The sequence below is a fragment of the Aulonocara stuartgranti genome (assembly GCF_965226115.1).
Source record: "Aulonocara stuartgranti genome assembly, chromosome: 1".
Lineage (NCBI taxonomy): Eukaryota > Metazoa > Chordata > Actinopteri > Cichliformes > Cichlidae > Aulonocara > Aulonocara stuartgranti.
This window is the reverse complement of record NC_138939.1, coordinates 14,841,597-14,859,546: the sequence shown is the minus strand read 5'-3', so window position 1 is coordinate 14,859,546 and position 17,950 is coordinate 14,841,597. Positions and strand designations below refer to the sequence as shown.

The 17,950-nt window shown below is 40.1% G+C and overlaps 1 protein-coding gene across 1 annotated transcript in view; it reads left to right on the top strand.

The window, feature by feature from the left end:
* The window catches only part of smyd3 (SET and MYND domain containing 3), a 116,135-nt gene that overhangs the window by 75,128 nt on the left and 23,057 nt on the right, over positions 1 to 17,950 (top strand). Inside the window, exons 6-8 of the mRNA XM_082552146.1 lie at positions 7,734 to 7,801; positions 16,081 to 16,183; positions 16,720 to 16,830. Coding sequence (XP_082408272.1) covers positions 7,734 to 7,801; positions 16,081 to 16,183; positions 16,720 to 16,830 — 282 coding nt within the window. The remainder of the gene's footprint in view (positions 1 to 7,733; positions 7,802 to 16,080; positions 16,184 to 16,719; positions 16,831 to 17,950) is intronic.

Sequence of the window (17,950 nt, the reverse complement as noted above, 5' to 3'; positions counted from 1 at the left end):
GGAGTCCTGCAGCTGACTGTAATTTAAAGTAGTTGTACAGGTTAGTCTTTATATCTCAAAAGGTTGCATGTGCTGGACTAGTGATGCCATTCTTGGGTTTTACCTTTGAAAGGTTTTTAATATTTTGAGGTTTAGTTATAGAACCAGATTCACCTGGAAGTTAAGCCATTGACTGAAAAAATGGTTTTATATCTTAAAAGAGTTGAATGGATTTGTGAATTGCATGTGTGATCTGACTAAAAGAATAGTCACTTGGAAATAGATGCAAATTAACTTTACTTCAGTGGCGTAATTACTTATCTCTGAATATGTGTGTCTTTGCGAGCGCTATTCATTACCTTACTGGTAGGCTCCTAAAATATGGAATCTAGAATTTGTGCACACACACAGACTGTGACATCTTTGATCTTATTTTCTATTTTCCACATCACTAACCACACCCTTCTTCCACACTCATCTGTCTACGCTTCTGTTTCTTTCTCACATTTATAATTTCTCCAGGTTTCATGATCCAAAACGAATCAACAGAAATGTTTCGACAGTAAGAGAAATAAATGGTCAAACAAATAAATGGATGCAGATTGAGATTTTCTGCACCCTTTTGCCACAGACACAGAGACAATTCCCTAAAAGATATTAAACAAAAGTAACCAACTTTAATTTGGAAGAAAACGCCTCGGGGCAAAATCTATGCTTTGGTAATTGTGTAATTCTCCACAGTGGGTATGCCAATATCTGAATCCTACCAGGCCTCTAATCCCCATTAAGAGCTCCTTTCAATTCATTTTCTGAAATACAATTCATTTGCTTCAGATAGAAAGTAGCCCTGTAGACACTGTAACATCTCTCAGTGTTTCATCTCCCCCAAACTGGGTCCTCCTCACACACACTCGACCACAATGTCAACTCATATCAACCCGCACTCACTCACAGCTGTAAATGGGTCTCATTATTATCAGTAAGGACATAAATAAGCAGGTAAATTGTGGGAGTCCCTCACCATCTCTCAGAGTGATACAATCATCACCATGGTTACTGATAGACAGTGTGTATGCATAGCCGTGTAGTCACAGTACCTGCTGTTCCTTTGCATATGAATAACATCTCTAAAGCTAATAATATTTCCTCTAGGCAGTTAGAAAAGCTAGAAATAATTATTAAAATAGAATATAATTTGTGTTATTATTACTGGTTAGTCCTTATGTTACACAGTGATGGATTACTGTGTTGAAGTGAAGACCTAAATGCAGGATGCAGGGGGCAGGGAGCTGAAGCTGAGCTGAAGTGAGCTTTATTGTTGATACAAAGTCCAAGGAATGAGGGGAAAAACACAGTATCCGGAATCCTGAGGGACTAGGACTAATGCAGGGCTGCACACAGAAAACATTCATGGGAAAGTAACGGGTATGTTCACTGATGACACAAAAAGACAAAAAGCATTAGTTTATATAAATGAAGACAGTCAGGATATTCATAACACATGAAGTAACTAAAATGCATACCATGTATCCTTCAAAGTAAAACTAAAAGTATTACAGACATGAATATTAAGGCTTTACAAGATGTCAGACTACAGAACATAGGGCACACAGGACATTAATCCTGAAATGAGAGAGATGGAGGATAGAAGAGAGAAACACTGAGGGAAGTAAAGGCTACAGCTAACAGAAATCTAAATAATAACCTAAACATGGAATTGCAAACCTGAAAATCATCACTAAAATAGTAATAAAGGGAAAACTAAAATAAAGGAGTCAGTGAACTAAACATAAACAGATTTTTCTGCTAGGGAAAAAGTAACCAAAACAGAAATGCAACAAAACAAAACTCAAACTTCAAACTCAAATATAGCAATAAAAACAAGCTCACATATATAAACCTGGTAATTGAAACTCAAATACACAGAAAGTCCTGTGACCATGACACTTTAAGGTGTCATATAAGAGAGCAAAGATGTTCCATCGATCCTCATGTACCACTGAACCAGGTCCAGGCAGTCTAAACAGAGCTGCATCCTCCCTCTCCTCGTCCACCGCCTCCTTCCAGGGTGGTACTGATGTGTCCGACCAGTCAGGAGAGACAGTCCACTGTGTCCTGCTCTGCTTTGAGTTCTTGTACTGTTAGAATATGTCTGAAGCATCGTGCTTGAAAGACATCTTAGAGAGATTCTAGACAGGTTCTTGAACCACCTGAATTGGCTCCTTTCCACACTAAGGAGCTGTGGTTTTACTGTGAGCACCTCCCAAATGACTGAGCTCCCCATCCCATCTGAAAGGCTGAGCCTAAACACTCTTTAAAAGAAGCTCATTTCCACAGCTTACCTGCAGGATCTCATTCTTTCAGCCACACAGCTCTGCTCGCGGCAATAGGCGATTGTAGGAATGCAGATCGACCGGTAAATCAGCAGCTTTGTCTTCTCACTCAGTGCTCTCTCCACTGCAACAGACTTCCACAGTGTCACTGCCGACACCAGATCGATGCTTATGTCAGTCTCCAGCTCTGTGCCTCACCCACTCTCTCACGGCTCAAGATGATATATTTAATTTGCCCAATGAACTTCAAAGCAGATATTCAGAAAAGTCTGTAAATGCTGACAATTGAAAAGATGCTACGAGTTTTGGGATGATCTTCCGCTAGTGGTGTATCAATTAAATGATTAATTTCAACGCTATATAATTAAAACCAGCAAATACATTTTGCAAGATCTAAATCTTTATATTTGAGAGGTAGCAGAGTACCAGCAGCGTTTCACATTTCAGACTGAAGAACTGTTTGTTGAGACTAAAGAACATGTTATAGTGACAGTTACACTGAATGTTTCAGTTTCCTGACTCAGATCTCTTTCTTTCTGATAATAGCTTCTGCATCTGTAGAAGAGTAAGAGAACAAGGAAAGAGGCAGAGAGTCTGAGAATCAGAGGAGGTCGATTTTTGGAAAAGGCAGGACTTGATTCTTAAGCTTGTGTGTACGTGTTGCTGTTTGGGATGCAAAAGATGTCCAATAGCCGCTGCTGCAGATGTGGCTTTTCTCCAAGATTGATTGTTTCCCTCAGGGAGGGAGATGGTGAGTGTAAGACAGAGAAAGATTTATGCCCAGCTCAGTGCCCTACTACTGTTTGTTTAAATGTTCTTCCCTCTATCTCTGCTGTCAGTAACCGGTGTTGCCTTTTCCTAATAAGGTGAAAACGGCAAGGTACTCAAATACCCTCTTTCTGTTAGAAGACAGGATGACACTTACATTTGCTTTTACCCTCTCTTACTCATATGTGATCTGTTTAATGCTACTGTCACACTCAAGAAAACTGTGGTTGTAGACCACAGCACAACCAAAATTATGATGTTGCCTTTGACATGGTTGCTTTGAAAACAGGGACCAAGGTCTGTTAACACTCACAGTCGGTTTCCATTTTCAGAGTGCCTTTGGTGCATCAAGATAAAACCGCACTAAGATAGTCTGCTATCAGGTTTTGACTTAATGTGGTGAAGCTGGCAATTGCATGCAATCTGTTTATGATAATACTGCAACTATAAATGTGATAACTCTGTGAAAATCGCAAATCTGTAGCAGTCTACATACAAAAATTCCCATGAAGTTTTTACATTCAGAATTCAGAAAGTTCAGAAAGTCAAACACAAATTCAGAAAGTGCTCCTCAAGTAGTTACATAGTTGCTGCACAATGACAGTTTAACTTCAAAATTAGGTTTGCAAACCTTCCCCAATCTGTCACTGATTCCAGTCAATCTGACAGCGATCGTTTGAGGACAGGTCACCTACCACCAGGTGACCCGTGCAGTCAACTTGTGATTGAAAGTGCTAAACCAGAGGTTGAGGGTGTTGTACACTCAACCTTTGGACAACCTGGTCTCACAACTGCTTGCAGATGGTTGCCAAATAAGAAAAAAGTTTCACCAAGCAACCACCAATTTTTCCTAGTCACAAAGAGGTTGCTGTCCTTTTGCATTGACATTATATGAATAGTCAAACCCAGATAAAGCTCTGAGCCTCGTGTGAACGGATATGAAATTGTTAGTTTCTGAATGAGTTTTAAGGGAATGGTGTTTGGAAGTTTTTCTAGCAAAAATGACAAACACTTTCTGGTTCCAGCTCCACAAACAGCAAACTTTGTTGCTCTGTTTACATCACTGTAAACTGAATATCCTTGGATTTTGGACAAAGTGCGCTGTGTTTATGTGATTTTGGGGTTTGGGTGTTTTTTTTTACTGGACAGCATGATATGATATGTCATAGAGTAGAGGAATAATGAGAAAAATAACTTCATCAATAACCAGAGTCTTAGTTGCTGTCCTGGTGGTTTATTTTATGAATGGGGTATGTGTGTGTGTTTGGAATAATGGGCTTTTTTGGTTACACACATAAACACCATTGTTTAGCAAAAAGCATTACATATTGCACTATTTTCTACACATGCATTTGCCAACTATTGTGAATAAGAACAAAGAAACCAAAGCCAAGAGGACTATTATTTTCTTATATGCACTGTTTAATTCATTAAATGAAAATCTAATGAAAGTATGTAACTGTTGTTCTCTCTTGATGTATTGGAATTCATACAGAACATGTGGCTCTGCTGTAAGATGCATCTGTACTCTGTGCTTTACAGTGCAGATGATAAATGTGTGCGAATAACAATACTGTGTGTGAGATGATGAAAGAACAATTTGTGTGTTGTGTGTGTGTGAAAGAGAGGAGTGAGGGAGGAAGATTTAGAGCAGGATTTTTCATTTTGTGGTGAATCCATTGAGTAAAAACCATCATTTCCCATGAGGCCTGACTCTAATGGTGTTTATTACAACTGCAGATTCAAATCGAATCAATTTGACGTGTTTACTGGTTTGAATATCAGTAGGATGGGAACCATCTGTCTGGGGCTCACTTTAAATTTCACCCTCCCTCCCTGCACATCTCTACTTCCCTTTAATTTTCCCTAGTCCTAATATTACCAATGTTAGACTTATTTATCTGCTTTGTGCACAGAGTAGAGAAACAAACCTAACTCACACAAATGCACCACGACCACCAACACATGCACAAACACACTTGTTTACCAGCACCGGCTCAGTAATTGACACATCAAAGACAGCTGTGCTGATTTTCTGTTTTTTAGCTTTCAGTTCGTTGCTAACTTCTTTTGTTTTAGAGTGTTTATTAGTGTTTTCTCCCTCATCAACTGTGTCTTTCTCTTTTAAACAACTTCTTCAGGCATGTTATTATTCAAACCATGTCTGCGCCAACTCTGCTAGCTGAAAGAAACAAACCATCCCTCTCCCTAGTTTGAAATTTCTCCTCTGTCGCCTGAAAGCCTTGGCCTGTTAATTCATTTGTTCTGACATACGTCCTTTATATCATGCAGACCACCCCAGTGCATTGTGAGAGGTTTATATACACAAGTGCTAAAGCATATCCTGAGCTGTCCAAAATTTCATACTAAAGTAATATTTAGTGTGTAGAGATTTTTTTTTTTTTTGTGCGTCTGAAACTTGTATATATACCCAATAGTATGCGAGGTGGGGAATAATATGGTATACCAGCAGTGGACACCACACCAGCATAAACATCACCCCACAGAAGATATCAGAGGCTGAATCAGACATTATGATTTCCTGGAAGAAAACAAAGCCCAGAATAATAACAGGACTACAGGGTTTCTTATGCCTTTCAAAATGGGCCTTTTGGGGGGGGGGGGGGGGGGGGGGGGGATTCTGCATACACACATATATAACCTCCTAGGACCTGGCGTCGACATATGTGGACATCACATTTTGGGTTGTTTAGACCAAAATACTAAATTTGGCTCTACAAGGGCCTGATATCCACTTACGAGGAAATTATACTGCCACTGTTCTACCAAAATTTAAAACGTATGTCCTTATGTGTGGATCCTATTTTTCCCAGAAACAAAAATCAGGTAGAAAAAAAATCTGGTAATTCTTTGTTTTTACATTCATCAGGTTCCAATCAGTCCCAACTGGCAAAGAGAAATTAAAAATGCATGCCATGAAAGAGTTTGGGTCTTAGGAGGTTAAGTCAGTGTTACCTTAGTTGTCAAAAGTGGGGGGTTTCTGTAAAGGCCATTTAACAAACCCAAAAGATTATAATTGATTAATTAAATCCAACTTTAACTGGTCAAAAAGTGTTTTTTATGGAGAAAAAAAATTCCTCCACTTACATGCTACCATCCACATATTACCAAGCTCAAAATGACCATCGTAATGTAATTATATGTTTCTTATGCTAAGTTTTGCATTTCAGATACAAAGTATAACTGGGGCTGAAAACATGAGATTTGCTGATGCAGATGCAAAATCTCATGTTGCCTTCCATGCATACATTTACTTAACCTTTTATCCAGTTGGGGTAACAGGGGGCTTGAGCCTGTCTCAGTCATCATAGGGGAAGTGGGCAAGTACATCCTGGATAGGTCTGTCACAGGGCTAACACAAAGAGACAAACCATTCACCCTCACGTTCACATCTGTGGTCGATTTAGAATCACCGGTTAGCCTAACATCCGTATCATTGGGCTGGATTACCCAGAGAGAGCCTCACTGCCTCCTTCAAAGTTGTCTCTTTGTGAGACACTGTACCACTTCTAGTCCTTCTGCTAAGGTTTTATCACAGTTTGCAACGATCATTCTGACCTCCTGCAAATATGTATCTGTTTACTAAGTCAATATGATGACCTTTTATGTTGAATGTTGAATTTGGAAAGAGGACGAAGTCACGGGTAGCCAAATACAGTGAGTAGCGCTGGTGCTAAGTGAGGATTTTGTTGGTGTGGCCAGAAACTCCTGTGCAATGTGTTGTGAGAGTGTATGATGGAGCAATGAAATATGGCATAGCTCAGGTCATCACGGCAGAATCTGCTGACAGTCCAACCCTGGAGTCGACTTCACCGTGCACAATCCCATAAATGTCAAAAAAATAGAGCGCCAGCTATTGACTTGATGGATCATCTTGGAGGTTGCACACTCAGGTTCTTCCACTGAAAAATAAGAGTTTTAATAATCTGAGTTGTAGCTGAAGATCTATGTCTCATCACCAGTGATGATACTCGACATTGAATTTGGGTCAGTTTGACATAGCTGTGATTCTGAAGTTTAACGTACACAAGAAAGTGGTCGTGACCAGGGAGTGAGCTCAGCTGTAGAACTTTATGATCACTTTTTTGATCATATCTTTCTCAGAATTTCTAAAATTGTTAATAATCAACAATTTAACACCGTAGAGTCGTGCTGCTTTCGTGGGAAAAAAGTGTATCACTACTATTGTTGGTAGAAAAGTTCCTCTGATTTCCTAGTAGCACTGGGGTTTAATTGTATTTACTGACAGAGGTAACTGTTATTATTTTTATTATAATTGCATTTTTTTGTCACAGACATGTGGGGAAACAAAATTATTTCATTCGCTACACGAAATATTATGTACAGATCAACATTTGAAACAAAGTGTTTCTCTCTAAGCATGTCTTATTATTTCAAAACTATTTTGTTTTTCATTAAAAAAAAAAGACTTTTACTGGCTCAGAAATAACCAGGCGGTAATTTTACACAATCGCATAGCATGTCATGTTTCAGTGCCGCTGGAGTTTTGCAGGTGTCAAAGCTATGTAGAGGTGTTCAGAACATAGGATGAAAGGTATTGTTCATTTCCTGAAGCAATTTAACAAATCATCACTCACTCTTTTGTCTCCACATCTTCACCCTCTCCTTTAGGTGACGTGTAATTGCTTCACCATCAGTGATGGGGAGCTGCAGGAGATTGGAGTTGGCCTGTATCCAAGGTAACAAAGGGCAGCGTGGAGAGCATGCACATCTAAAAAGCATCATTAATTTCAATCTTGCTCGTAATCTTTGTTAGATGCCACTCTTACTTATAAAAAAGCCACAAAATTTAAAAGCTGCGTAGACTTACCTGCCCGATCACTGCGCCCTAACCAACCCCACCTGTCCTTGCACCTGCTCGCTTTTAAAGCCCTGCCTGCGCTTCTCGATGTTTTCCTGACAGTTCTTTGAAGTAGCAGGAAAAAGGGGGGACTCAAGGGAGTCAATTTTTGCTGTAAGGCAAAAACCTGAAAATGAATGTTGACTGTATATATTATAATGCTGTTAGGGGAAGACAGACGGAAAAGGAAAGCTGGAATTCATAGAGAAATGCTAGGTTTGGCTCCCAACTGATGTGGGATTGATAATGTGTTTGTTGTGTAGAATAGGGGGCACATTATTCATGCAATGTAAGTAATGTAGTAAATAGTGTTAATTTCTGTAGTTTGAGTAGATTTCGTTGTGTGACTGTAACATTAACCAGTCATAAAGTGTGTAAGTACTAGGGGTGCAACGATACACAAAATTCACGGTTCGGTTCGGTTCGGTTCAATACTTTGGTGTCACGGTTCGATATTTTTTCGATACAAAAAAATGTTCATGCCTTTTTAATTTGTCATTTATTAAAATTATAAATATATATTTTAACTCAAAAGTACAGTTTTTAAATTTAATGTTGCTGAAACAAAAGTAATTAAAAAAATAAATATCTCTCAGGGCTCTCAAAATTTCAAAATCCCTGGTAGCCCTTCGGGCAGGGACTCTTCAGTTTTTGGTAGCCCAAAATAAATCTAAGTAGCCCGAATAAAAAAGAGAGCAATTTTTTGATTGATGTTTTGTTTCCTGTTTTGTTTCCTTTACAATATTATACATTAAAGTATAATATTGTAAAGGAAACAAAACATTAATCAAAAAATTGTTGAAAAACAAATTACAACATTGTATAAAAATTACAATCATCAACTCAAATACTTGGTTCTAATTGAACAGAAATTTCTATGAACTTGTAAGAACGGTGTAGGACATGAATCAGTCTGTGTCAGATCCTGAATTTGAAATTTCCACTGAAGTCATGGGTAAGAGGCAAGTGGAACCAAGATCGAGGGCATTTGCTTTTTGAAGTTTGCAAAGACTGCTAAATTTTGCCAGTGGTAGTTCACTCTTTGCAACATAGTACGCTGTTCTAAACAGATTTTTCAGGTTTATTTTTAGTATGTTATTTGCAATTGGTGTTTGTTCTGGGAAAGATATTGCAGACTGAGCAATAATGCATTTCTTGCATTTCTCATGGGTTCTAATGGGGGCCTTTCTTAAAATGACTGGTCCCAGTAACAAAGGCGCTTGTCGACTCAGAAATCGAGAGAAAACCAACAACACACCCGGCAGAACATTATGTTATTTACAGGGGTGCACATAAGTGGTCCGCATGTGCGCATTCGCTGTCAAAATAAAAGACGCGCACCAGATAAGAAGTTGCAACGCGCGTTTGCGTCCATATAAAAGGCACTGTTTTTGTCCGCTAGAGTGGAATTTTCACGGCACATTCCGCACCACATCTCTGTGCGTTCATCATTTGTTTGAAGCCAGCTCACCTCCTGCAAACACTTTTCAAATTCAAATTCAAATTCAAATTCAAATTTTATTTGTCACGTACACAGTCATACACAGTACGATATGTAGTGAAATGCTTGGACAACTGCTCGTGACCTAAAGAGAACAAAAAAAGGAAAAGGCTATGAATAAGAAAGGAAATAAATATGAAAAATTAAAAAGGGTAAATTTAACTAGGAAGGAATAAAATATAAATTAAGGTTAAAAATGAAATAACTGTACAACACAAATTAGAATGAAGGGTAAATTTAACTGGGAAGAATAAGATAAAGATAAATATATAAATTAAAGTTGAAAATAAAATAACTGTACAACAAAATACACAATACACAATATAGAACTATATAAGAATGTATGAAGAAATCTAAATATAAATAAATATATACACAATAACAGCAGCTGTACAAGTATTAACCGGAAATGAAGAATATAGTGACCAGTGTTGTGCAAAACCAAAGTCCAGAAAGTCCAGTGTGTGTGTAAGAACCATATGTGTGGGTCAGTACTGTGTGGTGGTGTGATTGAGAGACCGTATCGCCTGCGGGAAGAAGCTCCTCCTCAGTCTCTCTGTGTTGGTCTTCAGGGAGCGGAATCGCTTTCCTGACCTCAACAGAGAGAACAGTCTGTTGTTGGGATGGCTGAGGTCCTTCACGATCTTCCTGGCCTTGGTCCAGCACCGCCTGCTGTAGATTGAGTGCAGGTCAGGGAGCTCGGAGCGGATGGTGCGCTCAGCTGACCGCACAACCCTCTGTAGAGCTCGTCTGTCCTTGTGCGCGTTTTTTTTTTTTTATTATTTTGACTGCGAATGCGCACCTGCGGACCACTTATGTGCAGCCCCGGTTATATAGCTCGTCATATTGCAGCCACAGAAATTCTTTTGTCCATGAAACCATAAAGCTGCACTTTCTTTTTGCCTTATAGTCTGATTTGTCATAACTTTTCCGTTTTGTGGTAAGCTTTTCTTTGGCTGTCACTTCTTCACCCTGACCTGTCTTATTTGGCTCAGCAGAACTAAAATATATATCCTGCTGCTTTTACACTCACTCACATAACGGTCAGTGATTCTCTGCGCGATCAACCTCTCATATGTTTAAGCTTGCTGCGGGAGATTTCACTTGTCATGTTTGCATAGTAAGCTAACGATTGATAAGACGATGTCAGAGGAATTGGTGCGCAAATTATCATCACTCACCAATCAGTGCTGTCGCTCTCTATACACAGTTCGCGCGATTGCAAAGTGAAAGCAAAAAACAAGCGCAAATTAAAACGCGATTTCAATATGTCACATATTGACAGTGGCTCACCGATGCCAATGACATAATTACCCAGCTACATTTCCGAAAGAATGCAAAAGCATTGACATATATTTTTCCTTCCTACAATAGCCCGACGGGCAGGGCAGAGATAGATTTTGGTAGCCCGACTGGAAAAATCGCTAGCCCCGGGACGGTGTGTCCTTCCGGGGTCAGAGGGCACCCTGTGTGTTGTTGTTGTTGTTGCTGTGCGGTTGCCGCGCTGAGCAGTTAGCTAGCGGCAGTGTTCTTCTGCATATGTCAATAAACGGCTGTGCTCCCTGGCTAGCTCACGGGAAGCAAGACCAAACAACACCTCCGTCTCCTCCTTGTCTGAGCTCGCCACAATATTAAACATATCAGGTCCCCATGAGGAGAATCATGTGCTAACGGCTGTCTAAATGACTCGGGTAAAGTTTGTAGCATGCATGCTTGTTGTTTTTGTCTGCTTCCACTTGTCTTTGCACTAGGATGATGTCGGTGTAAATGTGCAGTCATATTCGTTGTGTTCCCACTAGTGCTGTCAGCGTTAATCTCGTTGAAATGACGTTAACGCCACAACACGGCAAATCTCCGTTAACGAGCTACCCCTGATCGCCCCGTGCGTGGGGCTAGACGGCTAACACGTTAATGAGCTAACTGCACTAACACACTACTTCCCACCCATGTAATTGAGCATTGCGTGGCACATCCAACATACTGTTTTACTTTAGTCTATGACGCGCTTACCTTCAGGGTCATACATCACATGAAAACCAAAATAATTCCAAACGCCAGATCTGAATGAGGGTGGGGGAGGTTCAATTTGCCATGTTGCAAGGAGAGCTTAACTTCTGTCTGCTAGCTTGCCCTGCACTCTTCCTTCTGACAATGCTGTCTGTGTTGAGCGCTCAGTGGATCTGCGCTCGGCAGTGCAGCCTAGGCGGAGTAGTCGAACGCAGATTCACTGAGCGCTCAACACAGACAGCATCGTCAGAAGGAAAGTTGATAAAATAAATTACAAATTTTGTATTGTTCGATACATATGCGTACCGAACCGAAAGCACTGTATCGAACGGTTCAATATCGATACGAGTATCGTTGCACCCCTAGTAAGTACGTCCATTTTTAGTAGAGCAGTTAACAAAATATTATTCACTCTCTCTGCTGTCCTAGAAAGTGGAATGAAGGCCGTATACAGCCTTGCACTGGCATATTTTTGCCTTTTCGTATCACTGCAGAGACTCACCGAAAGACTAAAAATCTTCCTGTCACAGTTACTCTATAGCTCAGGAAAGGCAACCTCTGGTGTTGTGTAGATTTTGAATATCTGCCTCAGTTTTATTCACATTCATTCTGATATGTCTACCTATCGTAGTGGAAATACTGTAACTGTGTACACAGACCTCACAGGTTACACACATGTGCATAAGTGTTGATAAACCCCTTGACCTGATTTAGGGATGTGAGCATGGCCCTCACTCACATGGTCCAAAACTTGAAATGGTCCTCATAAAATACACACGAATACACACTGAGACACACACAGCAGTGCAGTACTGTATGCACTGTAATCCATGTATTGAATCCCGGGTGAATGGGGTGGGATTTGGCCTGGTGTTGTACATGTCGTTAGTGTTGTCACACACACAGACACACACACACACACCACAGGTATCCCTGCCAGTTTATCTGGTTCGTGTTGAGATGTCAGATGGTCGCAGTGGCATTACCAAAGCTCAGCCAAACCACGTGGGTCTATGTGCGATTTGTGTTGTAACTCATCCATAAATAATGGGCCCGTTCTCAGAATGGTCCCCCTGCCTATTCATATTTTGGGTTGCCTAGCAACCATGGGTTTGCCGAAGAGAGGGGGATTACTGTGGTGAGACTACACCTCCGTTCATCTCACCGCTTTCTGCTCATTTTCTGTCTCTGTTATATTTCAAAAACTCTTTTTCTCATTAGCTGACTTTCTCGTTCTCCTCTCAGCTGCACTCATCCGTACCATAACCCTCTTTCACTGCTAATTGGCCTATTGACAACATGATGTGAAATCCTCAGAGCGCTCTATCAAAAGCAAAATGATTCAGAGTTGAATTGATAGCACAGATTACGTGTTGTAATCCTCCTCAACCATACATTTTATATTACCTCGTTTTAACCCCCATGTGGATGCAAGGAAATCCTCCCAGGGGTGCAGTGCAGCAAAAGCAGGGAAAAGAAATTACTTAACAGTATAACATGCAGACCTGAGAGATGTTTATGAGGAGCACACTTTTTAGAAAATGGAATCACTTGACTGTGTTGGAAATCAAAAATTAGATCAAATTTTCTCAGCCTCTATGGGATGACATCAGTTTCCGCTTGGTTACATGGATTGATAGTGGCCCTGTGTCAGATTGGTGACCTCTCCAGGTCTTTACCCTGCCTCTCGCCCAATGGTAGCCAGGTAGGCTTCAGCCAATACAACTTCTCTATTGCTAGATCGCTTTAATCCTCACCACAGTCAATGTTCTCAAATGAATCATAGCAAAAAACAACTTCTTTATAAAGCAAGTGTATTTAAAGCAGGTGATTAGGGGTTTAGCAATTCCTGATTCCATTATTGATGATTGATTATTTCCCCCTTTTGTTGTGATCAGTGTTTGGGTCATTACTCAAAAAAAGTAATTATTACCTGTAATACACAGAACACTTTTCTTTAAAGTAATGCAGTATGTTACTCAATTACTCCAAAGAGAAGTAATTTGTTACATTATTCGTTACATTATATTCTAGTTTCTCCGTAAAATGACTTGTAACACACTCTCTCATAATTGCCAGTTAACAATATAAACTGAGGCTACAGTCCCACACACTAACACAAATCTGTATCATAAAGAGACACACATGCAATCTTTCTCTTGGTATTTGGGTATGAACACAATGCAGAAATAACCGGCACAAAAGAGATTTCAAAGCGATGAAAGCCGCAGTGATGCTATTTTAGAGAGATGAGCAGGTAAACTGCGGAAGCTGTTTGCAGTCATGGAAACAACAGCCTGACTGCTCATCTGTTTGTTACCTGTTTACATTCAATGTCTGGTTGCTGGACTCGTGGTCGGCATTCATTCACACTCAGCTTTAACATCACTCTGGGTTCTTGGCTGGCAGTCGGTGTAGATGTTTGCAAAAAGCCAAAGTTCATTTAGCAGCATAATCTAGTTGTTTCTTTCCATTTTACCATTGCATTCCTCCTCCAGTACACAGACTGAAATAAGCTGATTCTAGCACAAGCGCAAATGGAACCGAAAAGCAGAATCAGTAGGCAAGCAGACTAACATTTCCAAGTAACTGAACTACTGGGAACCGATTCTCGATTCCCAACCCCACAGATTCTGGTTCAAGTCTAACTAAAAAGGTATATACATTTTGGGTTTAGCGTTTAATGCTCCTGTGTTAGTACAGCAGTGAACCACCTCGAAGCTGAGAAAAGAATCAATTGTGAAAGAAAGATGCTCACAATAGAAACAAAGAGATGACATATCTAAGCCTTTTCCATAATTTAATACCAGTTATAATTAAGGATAATAGACCTTTACTATCTGCAATCTCACACAATATTTCGCTCTCCGCCCTGCTACTGCAACACTTAGTCTCAGTTAGTGTGAGCCGATACTGTTAATGTGAGATGTGGTTTAGTTAATTAATCTAATTAGTATGCTAATGAGCCTCCTTCTATCAGATAAAAGCATCGTTTGGAGCGCTTGATTCCTAGTTGATATTCAACCTGCAACTTCTTCACTGTAGAACAAAGCCAGGGGGTTACTTTTACAAAGACTGAACACACACGCGCACACACACACGCACTTTATCTGTTGGACCTATTGTTTTGCTGAATATGATAAACGAGTGCAGCGGTAATGGAAGGGGTCATAAAAACAGACAAGCCTCTTCAGTATTTTTCACGGCCATGTGTGCAGTGACATTAAATGTCTTTTTATGGGTCACAGAGGTCGTCAAGTACTTCTTTAAAAAGCACAATATCAACACGCACAGTTACATGCTCAGCATGAGAACGATGCACATCAGGTCTTTCAGTTAATTAGTTCAGCTTGCAAAGCAGTTGGATTCTCTTGAGATGTGCAAGATTACAATCATGAGAGAATCCATCTTTCCATGCTTCAAGTTCTTTAACCTTTAGAAAACCACAGTTGGACAGGAACAGTCAGCGTGCTACCAGGATCTACTAGCTAATAAAGTTTTGCTACAGGGAATTTTCAGTACAACAATCTTATGTGACACTTTGTAGGCAATTCAGCCAATAACCTGCCAAGAATATTTTTACTTTTATCTAGTACATCCATAATTTAAACATCTCACCTCTCATGGTTGTCTCCATTCGATTGTACCTACATGTCAGTGGGAAATGCATCACATGTGGAAAACGTTCGTACAGTTCCTAAAGTAGCTTGTTTGTGGATACTGGTTAATTTTAAAGGGAAAAAAAACACTTGTGTATTGTAAATAAAAACTGTAAGTAAAACCACTTATATGTGGTATCAGTGTCTCCATCAAGATGCTGTCAAAATAAATTTGGGAGTGAATGAGCAGGAAGCTGATTTGTGTCGGTAATAAAATTGGGAAATGAGATAAAAGCCTTTGTTGTGACAGAAGTGGAGTACCCATCGTTTCCTGATTTATTGTGCGCCTGTCTGAGAGGCAGATAGACCAACAGAAAGAAATAAAGAGTGACATTTGTTATGACAGAAGCAGACTACTCATTTTGTCACACTGTGCAGGGAATTTTGTGTGTACATATGTGTGTGTGCATGTAACTTTTTGCTTGCGTGAGTGTTTTGTTTGAGAGCTCCGTCTTAAATGTGCAGAATTAAAGGTAACATTGCCAGATGATGTTTAAGCCCCTAACAGCACCTTGGAGTCGGGATCTTTTTATCTTTAGGGAGAAATGTCACCCAGCGTGTGTTTTTTCTCTCATCATTATGCTGCCACAAAGTAGCATTACAGTCAGCACCGGACTGACTGAAACCCCAAAACAGTTGGACATGTAGCAGCTGGCGGCTCAGCAGGAATGAGTCACTTCTTATATTTTCCAAACACCACAAGTAAACAGTTTCTCATCCTTTATCACATGCTGTTTCCTCTCGGTGTACGAGTATTTAGGAGAAAGGGCTGCCAGTCATCGTTTAAGGAGGGCGACACAAACACATACAAACTTTGTTAGAGTTTGTTTGCAAGTTAAACATTTTATCACACATCTCTCAGGCTTCCTCCAACTTTTTGTCCATCTCTTTTCTCTCTTTCACTTTTCCCTCAATTCATTCTCCTCCCGCTCTCTGTTTGCCATCTTTCAGTTTATCTCTGTTAAACCACGACTGCCGGCCAAACTGCGTGATGGTGTTTGAGGGGACGAAACTGGAGCTCAGAGCTGTTCGGGATATCGACCCTGAAGATGAGGTATGATGAAGAAAATAACCTCACAGTATGGCTTTTGAACGATATAGAATCTGAAACCAAGAACTATATCTGCCATGAAGTGAATTTTATTATGCAAGTAACAAATACTGTATACTTATCCAGTATTTGATAGATGTACACTGAATTAAATGTTATTAAAGAATTATTACAAGATGTAGCCAAGTGAAATTTCATAGCAACACAAGCCGGATCACAGCTCCTAACTTGGCAGTGTTTTCTCCAATTTTCCGTACTTCATCATCCCTTGTGACTATATATAATGAGATTAATCCAAGCCATCTGTCCTACAAGACACACAAACACACACAAACACACACACGCGCGCATTACTTCTACAGTATCACATTTCTTCTTTTTAGTCTGTTTTCCAAATGTCTAATATAGATATGTGCTTAACACTGATCCTCAAAATATGGCCTCAAATTTATTTAAGTGCTGTAGGTAAAAGTGAAAATTAAATTTGAGCAAACTGTTTGTTTCTCAAACTAAGCCGCTCTCTCTCTCTCTCTGTCCAGCTAACTATAAGTTACATCGAGACGTTGTCACTGACTGAAGATCGGCAGAGGCAGCTGGAGGAGCAGTACCATTTTACCTGTCACTGCCAGCGATGTGACTCGCGAGACAAGGTCAGAGGCAAACAAATTAAATTGCGGCCTTCATTCACTTCTAATCAGGATTACAGCTATTTATTTGGGTGTTTTTCCCCCCTCATATGTCCAACAATCAGAGCAAAGCAGCTATCATCACCAAAGGTGGTAGCCCTCTAGATTTCCAGACTCTTCCAAATCATACCTGATCTTTTTTGGTGAGGGGTCACATTTGAGACTTGCACATATCGCTGTCGCCATAGCTCGAATATTATATTTTTACTCTACGATGAGTGTAGAACGACACGGGCGAAAATATATTTGTTGAGTGAATGAGTGCCTGCGATGGATGTAGTGGTGGAAATGTCACTGTTTCATTCATGACAGATCATTTTGAAACGTCTATATCATTTTCCAATAAGAACAGCTCCAATAAACTGGTTAAAAGTCTGTATTGATCCTTTTGTCCTCTTATCATTATAACTGAGTCCATAGTGTGCACATGGTTAGCCACTTTCAAAGTGCAGAAACACACTCTTTCACACACTTCTGTGTGTGGATGATGATTTTGCACCTTATCGTGATCGTTTTTAACTTTGTAAAAGATATTTGTGGAATTTCAACCGTACATCCTTACTGCCTGTCTCTCTCTCTGTTTCACACACACACACACACACACACACACACACACACACACACACACACACACACACACACACACACACACTTTCTGTTAGAGTGTATCGGTGCGTAACGTGTTTCGGTGTACCCTTTCCTGTCCTCCTCTCCCTTTCCCTTCGTCACTCTCTCACACATCCTGTGTTATCTCCTGCTCTCCTCCTCGTCTTCCCCTCTGTCACTCGGTCACGCTCCACCTCGTCACATCCACTCTCACTCTCTGACCACCTACTGAAAAATGAGAAAAATTATCTTGTCTTGCGGCTGCAGTTTTCTTTTCCATCCATCTTAATCTGCTCCATCTTCCTCCTGCGCTTTCTTTCGATGTGTCTGTTTTCTTTTCTCTCACTCATATCATCTTTTTGTCACTGCTGCGACTTCAGCCTCTAGCTTTGTTCTCTCTGTGCTTTATATGGCACTTCACTCTTACTCTAGCACTGCGCTTTTTATGCTTCTGTGTTTGTTTGAGACGAGTTAAGAC